General features: G+C 44.7%; 2 protein-coding genes across 2 annotated transcripts; one reads left to right on the plus strand and one right to left on the minus strand.

Moving 5' to 3' along the window:
* LOC118517656 (acetylcholine receptor subunit beta-like 1) lies at positions 1 to 5,522 on the plus strand. The gene is made up of 6 exons (XM_036064008.1): positions 1 to 156; positions 421 to 1,384; positions 1,517 to 1,653; positions 1,736 to 1,890; positions 1,997 to 3,038; positions 3,438 to 5,522. The coding sequence occupies exons 2-6, from the start codon at positions 1,324 to 1,326 to the stop codon at positions 3,600 to 3,602; spliced, it is 1,560 nt and encodes a 519-aa protein (XP_035919901.1). The 5' UTR covers positions 1 to 156; positions 421 to 1,323; the 3' UTR covers positions 3,603 to 5,522.
* A 3,240-nt stretch (positions 5,523 to 8,762) lies between these two features.
* On the minus strand, positions 8,763 to 11,321 carry LOC118517711 (receptor-binding cancer antigen expressed on SiSo cells). Its single transcript, XM_036064160.1, has 3 exons — positions 10,812 to 11,321; positions 10,116 to 10,624; positions 8,763 to 10,022 (listed from the first exon to the last, which is right to left on the minus strand). The coding sequence occupies exons 2-3, from the start codon at positions 10,542 to 10,544 to the stop codon at positions 9,873 to 9,875; spliced, it is 579 nt and encodes a 192-aa protein (XP_035920053.1). The 5' UTR covers positions 10,545 to 10,624; positions 10,812 to 11,321; the 3' UTR covers positions 8,763 to 9,872.
* Positions 11,322 to 11,823: the final 502 nt, after the last annotated feature.

An 11,823-nucleotide genomic window follows, 5' to 3' on the forward strand; every position in this document is an offset into this window, starting at 1 on the left:
AAAGGCGGCATCGATCTTCCACGGTACGGTCAGCAGTCAGCAGCTTGCGTTGTTATCAGCAACAGCGGCAGCAGCTCTGCCGTACGGTGTAGCCTTACCCCATCATCGCCAGCAGCCAGCCGAGGACGACTGCGACGACACACAAACCACCCGTGGGTAAGTTAGTGCAGGCATCCTCCCGCGTCCTTCCCCTCGTCTCCCTACCCTCCCCCATACCGCTGACAAGCGCTCTCTCGCTCGCGCCTCAGCATCAGACACGTGCAGCAAGCGACAAATCCTTTTTTCCACGCCGAACCACCCATACCAGCGCATCGGCGTGCACACCAGAAAATCGATAAATCATGTCCGCAGCAACTTACGCCTTTTGCTTAAATGTATCGTTCTTTTCTCTGTCATCCAAACCATACACAACAAATATAGGCGGCAGAGTAGTCACGAGTCACGAGGACTCTCGCAAAAGGAGGCACATACACAAACAGACAGGCACACACACACCGACGCAGTGAAGCTCTGTGGAGTCGGAATCCGCTGTGTAGGTGTTGTGGTAGTGTCACAGATTCGACCTCAGATAAAGGAGTGTCCCGGTGGTTTCGTGGTGCGTGACGGTTCGTGAACAAACGGTGGGCGTGCGTGTGGCTGTGTGCACGCACGCAAGTTGCTGCGTGCTCTCAATGGTGTGATACCCACCTGTCCATCATGTCGTCCAGCTAACTGTGCAAAATCACACAGGCTTCGGTGCCTTTCTCCCCCAACCCCCTTGCTTCCCTTACTGACAGCAGCAGCGGCAGGAAGGCGTTTCCTCCTCGTGGTGTGTTTGGCTTTTTCGGCTAGTCTGCCAGCGCAACCCATCCTTCCTGCACAACCGTACCACTGTTGTCTGTCTCTCTCTCTCTATCTCTCTCCAACACACACACTTACACACACCTATACAGCCAAGGAGGTGTATGCTTCGTAATACCTGGTACGAAGATTCGGTGATGTAGTAACCTTACTGCTCAGTAAAATAAGCAATTTATAGTCATCGGTCGCCGTCAACAGTAGTCTTCAGACATCACACCAACAGAAGTAGAGGTAGTCGCTCGTGAAGAAATAGGATTTCATTCACGTGTGCGAGAAGAAAGTGCAAAAGTAGTTACACAGTGTGGAACGGAGTTTTCTTGGAAGTACACACACGCACACACATATATACGGATCCGGTGGGTGTGACAGGGTTGGAGCCCGAAGCTGGGCTGGGTTCAACAACGGAACCGCGTGCGTGAGGCGTTGGCCCTCGTGACGCGGCATACATCGGAACAAACGGGTAATAGAAGCGGATAAGCAAAGATGCGTCCGAGTGTGCTGATCCTGTCAGTGCTGTTGGCACTGCAACAGTACTTCGGATCGGGTAAGTAGCTCACACGACAAAACAACAAAGAGGTCTTCGTGTGATATATGTTGTGTAAGAAGTCCTCAACGGAGGGATGTTACTAGACGTTCACTCATGTTTCTTCCGCAAATATACATTCCGCACGACTAGGATCTTGTTCAGAAGATGAGGAACGGCTGGTGCGGGACCTGTTCCGTGGATACAACAAGCTCATTCGTCCGGTTCAGAACATGACACAGAAGGTGGATGTACGGTTTGGACTCGCTTTCGTACAGTTGATCAACGTGGTACGTAGTGCTCAATGCTCATAGTCTTCCCAGCCGCTAACGCTAATTCTTCACCATTCAATTCCCAACTCTTGTCCAACAGAACGAGAAGAATCAAATCATGAAATCCAACGTGTGGTTACGGTTGGTGTGGAGCGACTACCAGCTACAGTGGGACGAAGCGGATTACGGTGGTATCGGTGTACTGCGGTTACCTCCAGATAAAGTGTGGAAGCCGGATATCGTGCTGTTCAATAAGTAGGTCTTGCCTGTTCTTCTATCAGCTTAGCTTCTGCTGTGTAACCCACAGTTAATCTTGTCTTTTTTTTTCGATTCCTTTCTATCACGATCTCGCCATCTTTAGTGCTGACGGTAATTACGAGGTGCGCTACAAATCAAACGTACTGATCTACCCGAACGGTGAGGTCCTGTGGGTACCGCCCGCCATCTATCAAAGCTCGTGCACGATCGACGTCACGTACTTCCCGTTCGATCAGCAAACCTGCATCATGAAGTTCGGCTCATGGACGTTCAACGGCGATCAAGTATCGCTCGCCCTGTACAACAACAAAAACTTCGTCGATCTGTCTGACTACTGGAAGTCGGGAACGTGGGACATCATCGAAGTGCCCGCCTACCTCAACGTGTACGAGGGCAACCCAACCGAAACGGACATCACGTTCTACATCATCATCCGGCGCAAGACTCTCTTCTACACGGTCAACTTGATCCTTCCGACGGTGCTGATTTCGTTCCTCTGCGTCCTGGTCTTCTACCTACCGGCTGAAGCCGGCGAGAAGGTAACGCTCGGCATCAGTATTCTCCTGTCACTGGTTGTGTTCTTGTTGCTGGTGTCGAAGATTTTACCGCCCACCTCGCTGGTGCTGCCACTGATTGCCAAGTATCTGCTGTTCACCTTCATCATGAACACCGTCTCCATTCTCGTGACCGTGATCATCATCAACTGGAACTTCCGAGGACCCCGTACACACCGAATGCCAATGTGGATACGGTCCGTATTTCTGCACTATCTACCGGCGATGCTGCTGATGAAACGTCCGCGCAAAACGCGCCTCCGCTGGATGATGGAGATGCCGGGTATGAGTGTGCCGCCCCAACCGCACACCCATCCATCGTATGGTTCGCCGGCCGAGATACCGAAACACATCAGTGCGCTTGGTGCGAAGCAATCGAAGATGGAGGTGATGGAGCTGTCTGATCTGCATCATCCGAACTGCAAGATGAACCGGAAGTTGAACAGTGGTGATCTCGGTATCGGGGCGGACAGCTGCCGCCGGGAGAGCGAAAGCTCCGACTCGATACTGCTGTCACCGGAGGCGAGCAAGGCAACGGAAGCGGTCGAATTTATTGCCGAACATCTGCGCAACGAAGATCTTTACATTCAGGTGAGTGAATGTGTCGCGATGGATGATGCAGGTCTACTCTGTCAAGACCATTTCTCCACCTTGGTTATCGTCAATGATCAATCAGTCTCCATGGTCCTGTAGAACCTGTGCTCTACAATACCTCTCTCATCACTTATCAATCACAAAAATTATATCTTAAAAAGTTCTTGGTCCCTAGGATTACGAATGATCTGTATCCTTGAAGTCCCTGTACAACAGCAATACGGCCAGGCTGTTCTTTATGAATAAAAAAAAAGTCCCTGTACAACATCTGTTCTATGGATATCAGATCTAGAAGATCGTAAAGATGTAGTACTCTCCATCAACTACTAATAATAGTTGTGTATCTCTCTCTTTCTCTCTCTCTCTCTCTCTCTCTCTCTCTCTCCTTTTTTCCAGACACGAGAAGATTGGAAGTACGTCGCGATGGTGATCGATCGGTTGCAGCTGTACATCTTCTTCATCGTCACCACTGCCGGTACGGTTGGCATACTGATGGATGCGCCGCACATCTTCGAGTACGTCGACCAGGATCGTATCATCGAGATCTACCGTGGCAAATAAAGCCCCACAGCAAGCAAACGGGGACGCCCAACATGTCCCGAGCTAATTGAGAAACCACTCCACAAAAAATATATACAACTCCTGAGCATACGGGTACAAGAGATCATACGCCACAACAACAAAAGCCTGTCGAAAACCGGATGTAGTGTCCTGAGAAGGTGAAACCGTAAGTATGGTTCTTGTGTAGCCCGTTATCCTTCTGCGGAGGATGAGTTCCCAAGACAGGTTCCCTGCAACGTACCCGATTAGCAAACCCCACGCCACAAAACCAAACTCTACTCTACCAAACTTCTGGAGCAAAAGCCACTTCCGCCACTACGACGTGGAGGACACAAAACAAACCAAGTTGCCCAGTTGCACTTAACTTACAAAACAGTGAGAATATTATTCAAGCAATGAACAAAACTAGAAATATACACACACACAGGACACACACTACTTGTTTTGCAATAAAACCGCCACTAGCGTGATGATCACTGCCATCACCGACTAGACGGTTTCGCTGCCTCTGCCTAAACCGTTGCTTAACGTCAAATTGAAGAGCAATCCTTGAAGAGGTTTGAACTACGCACCACTCCAAGTAAACAGAAAACATCAAACAATTCGTTTCCGGTATACAAGCGAAGCAAACAAAACAATCCCGACAGCAACAGCAATAGAAGCAAAACAAAAAATGCGGTAATGCGGGTATTTGCAACAGGACACACTCACACTAACTCATACACAGACACATACACACACGCTAGCTGCTCTTTAACCTCATCGTAACGCGTAACGGGCACCTGCTTGGGTAAGAAGGAAGTTAACTTATAGGGGAGTTGGGGCGCGCAAGACTCTCCTAAACACGCCAACATACACACATACACAGTAAAACAGTAATACGTAGAAGGATAAAGGATGGATGAAATCTCATACATGCCGGGAAATGTAGAAGAACGAGGTGAAAGGGTAAACGGGTGTTGGGGGGTAGTGAGAGGAAGTGAAGGAAGTGAAGGAAGCAAAATTTGCCAAAAACAAGAAAAACAAAAAGGTCGTTGACTGTTAATTTTTTTATATCGAATAATCTTTAAGTAGCTCAATATTAACTATTCGTTGACATGTCAAAGGACCCAGCCAAGGTTTGGGCGAGTACAGTGAGGTGATGTATAGCAAAAATACAGCAACAGATATCACTAATGAAGAAAATGGAATGAGTCACGAGAAGTGAAGAGGGAGCGGGAGGATGAGTAGGAGAATCTGAAGAAGAGACGAGGCGCAAGAGTAAAGGAAGTAAGGACATTGTCAGGGAGATCTCGTTAACTCAAAAGGCAATATATGTAGAATGTTTTTGTTTGTCTTGCGCAAAGTACTCTAAAGGATGGTCGAGCATTAGACGGATGAGCGAGTAAAGAAAAAAAAACTAGTCAACTGCAATTTCTACAAACAAAACAAAACGAAAACGAAACGAATTGTCGTCACATTTAAAACAAATCATTTGGATAATAATAACACACGCGAGGAGAAGCAAACAGAACATAAACAAAAAAAAAGCAGAAGCAAACAAACAAGCTCAACAAGACTATTTAGGCTATGCGTGTGTGTGATTGTTGTTTCACTTAAGGCACGACAACTGTGCGTGTGTTTTTGGTATCACATAACGAAAATAAGCTCGAGCTTAGTTTGCGGCAGTTAATGCAGTTTGTTGCTCAGATCAGTAAACAGGTGTCTCCATGTTTGTAACAATGTGCGATTCTTGATATAGCCCTTTAGGGTCCTTTAGGGAAATAACTGACATCTCAGAACATTCCGGAATTAGGACAGCCGGTTAATTCCTTCTTTTTTGGCATTCAAACTCAAGCGGTCTTGGCCTACCATCGCGGGTCTCCTTGACGTTGAATATATGAATGATTGAATATATGAATGAATATATGAATGAATATATGAATGAGTTGATATATAAATAACCCTATTCCTTGACTGAGAGATCCTACTTTTCGGAAGTAGGACTTAACTTTGACAACCGGTTAAGTCCTTCTTCTTTGACATTCAACCTCAAGTGGTCTTGCCTTACCATAATTGGTTTCCTTGACTTTGAATATGAATAATCATAGTCCTTGACTGAGAGATGATACCTAGACTATGACTGGCTAGATAGATGATGACTGGCTAGATACCAAGTAAACCTGTCGGATATTGGAGTTGGAGCACGAAGTTGACCAAATCGCTAGGTCTCCGCATAAACTTACTATTTCACTGTCCCAACATTTAACCGCCAACAAGGGATCATTTTCTTGGTCGATCAAGTCAGTATGTCCTTCGATGAGATTCAACTCGGGTCAACAGGAATGTAAACATGGAGGCACCTGCTTCATGAACTGAAGAACACCAAGTAAAAGAGCAAAGGATAGTTGGATTTTTACTTCCATTTTCTTTGTATAGTTATTCACGAGTTGTTCAAATTAGTAGAACGAGGGGTAGGAGGGCGAAAAAAAAGAAAAAAAAACGAAGTCACTATCCTCTCAGTTGAACTATCTAAACTATAAGCAATTGTATCTATTGAACACAAGAAAGCAAAAACAAAACGAAACAAAAGCAAGCAAATAACACACAAACAACAACAAAAACACAATTTGTAAGTTAACTGTCCTGTGTGTATCGCATAAATCTTCCTATTAACTAAACAAACGAAACAAAAAAACCCAAAATGCAACAATCGACGGGAGAAGCGAAACCCAGGCGAAACAAAACGAGTATTTTATTAACGTCTATACATCACAACTAGCATTTCAAACTAACGTTTATGTGCGAAAAGGCAAGCATAGTATTATCGTAATGAAAACGAAAATAAAACGAGCAAAGCAAACAAAATAAAAAAATAAAACATTGAAGCCTACGAGCACAGACACACTCAGAAATAGATTTAACAACCAACAAAAAGAACAGCAAAAACACACACACATGCTCAAAAAAACCAACCCACTCAACAATCGTATAACAGCATCAAGCAAATTACACTCATGCGCGTATTAACGTATACATCAACCAAAAACCCTTATACGAACAGCAAATTATAATATAAACATAGGACCCTATAATAGCAATGCATTACGTTGTAACTACAGCAAAATAGTGAATGGAAACCGTGGACGTGGGTAGACGAAATGGGGAGGGGGGAGGGTGGGAGGGAGAAGGGAGTAGTTAACCTGTGGGGGAGCAGATGCGAAGGGAAAGGCAGTACCAGTTCTGCGGAACAAAATCCTAGGGTTAATGTACTACATGAATGTTTTTCTATGACCGTAAACAGAAACAACAAATAGCAGGGTGAACAAAAAATCGAAAACGACACACACACACCCCTCTATTGATAATGCCAATCACTCCAAAACAACAACAAAAAAAAAACAATAAAACGTAACAAAGCGTAACAAAGCGTAACACAGTGTAACAAATCGTAACGTAATTTGCCAATCGAGAAGTAGCAAAGCAAGCAGCGACAGAATTTCCACCAACAGGCACGCATTAAACACGTACTACTTTTTTCATCGTAAATTGCGTGAATAGGTGAGAAAGAAAAAAGAATCTCTAAAGATAAACAAACCAAGAAACGATAAAAAAAAACAAAAAAGAAGGAAAAACCACAAGAGCAAACAAAAGAAAGTAAGAATACTTTCAGCACAAAATACTCACAAAACACAGTGCAAAACGGAAGCAAAACACACACATACAACAACAAAAAAAGGTAAACCGTGATATACTATTCACAATAATTTAGTAAATAATAAGCAAAACAAAGAAGACGTGCTTTGTAACACAAGTAACCACGAAGCCGACGGTGTTAGCACACGAGCGTTTGCGTGTAACAACTATGTTAAACCGTTAAAGGCAAGTAACTAACAAAAACCAAAACCCCAAATCGAAATCCGCTAGGCGATGATGAGATGTGAGGATTGAGTAACATGAAGATAAAAACAATGCAGAAGAAAAATGCACACGATAAATACGATATCCCGTGCAAGTTAACTTAAATAGTATAAAATGTGGAAAATTGAATAGCAAAACAACATTGGGCAGCCGAAACCACAGGAGAAGCAACCACGGTAGTAGATGTAGGAGTTTTCCGAGGATACAGTTGACGCATTTGGTGAGTTTTCGCTCCAAATTATGATGGATGGAAAATATCACTCTGAATGAATGAATTACCCTCAGGACCGACGTCGTTTGGCCAAGGATCGATCAATTGAATGGATCCTCGTCCATATTTGAAAATCAAGCTCACTTCGATTCAAAACTACCCGATTCTACCGGTGAGGTTTCGAAGCGAAGCAGGTGTGATTTTTAAAGGAGAAGAGATTCGTCAGATGCTGACTGCTCACAGAGATCGAATCTCGGCGAAGAAAGTCCTTGTTGAGACGACTAATCAATGCTTCGATAAACACGTCCATTGTACCCTCGAAAACCTCTGTACGGTTGAAATGGTCCGCAACGCATCTGTTTACACATAGGATCTGTTTGGTTGTGCGTTATTACGTTAACTCGTTCGTACTACTTTCCTCTTTACACCGGATTTGAACTGCACAGCCGTGGAGAGGAGTTAGGAAGCGTTAGTAGGAAAAAATGGAATGTTACTTGCACAGGATTGTTTGAGCTTTCCTAAAACAAATTCTATCACTGTTTCGTTAATACACAAAATTGGTTTTAGGTTTATAAAAAAAACCACACTTTCATATAATTGTTATCTATTAGAACAAAAACAAAGATGGCGCCTCTTCCAGTGCCATCAGCAAACATGTTACACAGAGAACGCCATTCACAAAGAACCACAGGTCCTTGATGCACTTGACCCACACGCACACACATACGCACATACACAACCGTAGAGTAGCATAAGAGGAAAACATAGAAGCCGCATTGTTCGTGGAAAATCACATCTCTCAGTGCGTTGGGCACAGATTTTTTTGTTTGCCCCGGTGTGGAATAATTGAATCGATCAATTAATTGCCGTACGGTCTTAATGTGCATGTATTTGTGCATGTGTGTGTGTGTGTGCGCGCGCGTGTGTGTGAACGCACAGATTTTGTATCAGCAAATGGCAAAGCAGAACGAAGGCAAAACAAAAACAGAGATCGCATGTGTGTGTGGTTGTAGGTTTGCTGATTCAATTAACGAACATTACGAGTAATATATTGTATTGGATACACATTTTTAATGAAACATTGCAAAGAAAAAAATAGTGGATAATTTTAACAAAAAAAAACAACAACAACAAACAAAGACTATGACACGGGCTTCGGTTCTTCTTTCATTATAATTTGATTTGCATTTGCATTTTTGTTTCTTAGATATTATTACATTTAAATTTACACATTAATTGTCCTTTTTTCTTCCATTAGCGGGGTTTTTTCTTAATACAAAACCAAAAACGGATGTCCGGAATCTCAACAACCCGGCACTGGAAACCCAGTTAGTGAGTTGGAGGGAGGCCTGGCTTTTTTTCTTTTTTTTTTTGGGGGGGGATAATAATACCTTTGATGGTATTGGAACCCTTAGGACTGACTGTTTGGTTGGTTCTTTGTTTCCTCTTTTCAAACCATTGAACAAAACGTGTGAAATCGCATCCGTTTTCCCTCAAATGCATACCTGGCCCGGAAAACAAAGGACATCAAATTAAGAACCTTCTGAGGACCGTGATCTCTTTGGATCTCTCGAGGACCCCAACCGGGGACGAGGTGACGAGGTTGACTATTTTAATAAAATCCCACCTATCTCGGCAGTCTACCCAGCCCCCACCAATCCACCTATCCAAAGCGTGCTTCTTAAATTTTAAAAACAGTTCACAGTATCAGGCGCAAACCACTCGATGCCTAAACACGCAGAGAAACGTTCCAGAAAGATGAGGATGTGTGTTTCAGTTTGCCAATACACATATACAGTGTCATTCGGCACATAAAACAAGGGTGTCTCCATTATTTAAACAATTGAACGATTGGTAAATTGATTTAGAGCGGTCCGTCTGATCAGAACCATTCTCCAGTAGCAAGGACTTCGACTATCCGTCTATGTGCTATCAACATGTCTAGTAAGCAATATGGCCGCCAGGTCCTAGCAAACGGACGTTAAGCGAAGAATTCCTTATCAAAACCGCTTATTGTTTTAAAAGATGGATACACTTGTTGTTGAATGAACCGAAAACATACTGTAAAACATTAGAAGATTAGTTCTCTCTCTGTACACTTCTCTCGTCCGTCCGCAAGCAGCTGTAACCTAAACACTGACTTCCTACTACATACAGGATCATGCGTAGGACGATTCGGGCTGGTGCCGGTTCTGGTGCCGCTGGGCCCGCAACTCTTTGCGCGTTTCCCGTATCAACTGTTTCGTGGTGGTTTCGTCCGCATCGTCCCATCCGTTCCTATCACCTTCGTTCCAGTCTTCTAGTTCGTTCTATACGGAGGTTCAAGGGAAGAAGAAAAATGTTTGGGTGTAACAATCGAGCTGAAAAAAAAACAATGCTGCATTCACTCGCTCTCAACTCACCACAACAGGAATGTCAATTTTGGCCACCAAACGGCTAAAATCGCTCGGCGGTTCCGTCTCGTTGGCGATACAGATTTTCGGCTGCGAGGAGATCTGTGGCGCCATATCCTGAAAATAGTCCACTTCCGGCTGCGGTTCGCTCGGGGACGGTGGTTGCGCGAGCGTTTCCCGGTACCGCTCGATGTGTTCTTCGACCGTTTTCGGCGAATCGTCCCACGAGTTCCAGTCCTTCTCCGGCACGTTCTTACCTTGCCCGCCGGCACCACGCCCGCCACCCGGATAGCGGTCGACGCTGACCGTATTGAGCACCTCGCACTCACTGGCCGACAGTTTCCGGCGGCGTGAAAAGCAACACATCGCACGCTTCAGCACACCGACGATTGCTAGCAGAAGTTGCCGGATCCGGTTCATCACTAGCTCTGTGAACATTCTTGCTGCTATTTGGATACGGCTCTTCCCGGCACGGGCGTTGAACAGGGGCAGTAGTTGGCTAAGTGAATCTGACACACCTACAATGGTACAAACATGGGATTAGTTTTCTGGCCATTTTATGGCGATCGAAAGCAGGTTCGGGAAGAAGAATGATACGATTTCCAGGCAAGGGGATTCCAAAATCAAATCCAGCACACTCGCCGTACTCGGATTTCTCTAGCCGCCGAAGCAAAGCTCACACAAAACAAAAACAGAAATACTTACACAAAGGTGGGAAATGCGTCTAGAATCCTTTTTCCATTTTCCCCGTGTTGGTTGGGGCACTTATCTGGGGGTTGTTCTGGATTGGCAAATGGTTTTCAATGTTTACGTACCATCGCGATTGCCCACACCCGTTGACAGCTCGATCTGTCAAATGCGTGCACATACATATTGGGTTTGTGTTTGTCTTCTTCCACGGTGTGCCAGCTGGCCATGGTGTAGGGAAAATTCTTATAAGAATCTTATTTGCTTATGTTTCGGGCCTTCGGAACGCCTTCTGAAGCCGATTAATGTTATTGTGACGCTAAGATTATGTTTTTATGATGAACATTATGTGAATAAACATCAACGAACAAAACAATGCCAACCGTCCAGGTGTTTTCTGTTTGCAGGTTTGTATATAACTCTCTTTCACATTTTTCTCTAAATACGATGACAAAATTCCACCGAAACACCGGTGAAAACCGGACAGGAAAATAAAGGTTTGGTGGGATGTAAATAACAATCGGGGCTCACACACATTCACGCCTATAACGCACCGGAACAAGCACACGAAAAAAAAACAATACAAAATTTATCAATATATATTGCCAAGCAGCTAATAAAATACTGATAAAAATCTAAATAACACATCCCCGTTTGTTTCTGGGTTTAAAACACACCGCTACGATCCTCCCAAGACCAGCTGGCTTCACGCGCAAACGGTCATTTTAAACGGTAAATTTCGAATGCATTCTCGCAGGTCTACCACATCACGATTACAAATAGTGCGCTACGATTCGCACCAGGGGAGCATGATTTTTAGCAGGTAACAGCGGAACAGGCGTTCCATCCACAACACCGGCTCGAATGCACAGGCGTACTCGTGTCGTCTCGCTCTGGTGGCTGCGGTGTGTTGAGAGAGCCTGTTTTTTTCTTTCCAACGCGAAGTACCAGGAGCGCAGCGTATGGTCGCGTGTGTCGCCCGTGCCCGGGAGTGCCCCGAGTTCGCGAGTTCGCTACGTGAAGATGCAAA

This window comes from Anopheles stephensi, chromosome X (genome assembly GCF_013141755.1).
Source record: "Anopheles stephensi strain Indian chromosome X, UCI_ANSTEP_V1.0, whole genome shotgun sequence".
Taxonomy (NCBI): Eukaryota; Metazoa; Arthropoda; class Insecta; order Diptera; family Culicidae; genus Anopheles; species Anopheles stephensi.

Coding starts and splice junctions, on each gene's coding strand:
- LOC118517656 (XM_036064008.1), top strand. CDS start 1,324: ATGCGTCCGAGTGTGCTGATCCTGTCAGTGCTGTTGGCACTGCAACAG. Junction 1,385..1,516: donor GCAACAGTACTTCGGATCGG/GTAAGTAGCTCA, acceptor CCGCACGACTAG/GATCTTGTTCAGAAGATGAG. Junction 3,039..3,437: donor ACGAAGATCTTTACATTCAG/GTGAGTGAATGT, acceptor CCTTTTTTCCAG/ACACGAGAAGATTGGAAGTA.
- LOC118517711 (XM_036064160.1), bottom strand. CDS start 10,544: ATGTTCACAGAGCTAGTGATGAACCGGATCCGGCAACTTCTGCTAGCA. Junction 10,023..10,115: donor AAATTGACATTCCTGTTGTG/GTGAGTTGAGAG, acceptor ACCTCCGTATAG/AACGAACTAGAAGACTGGAA.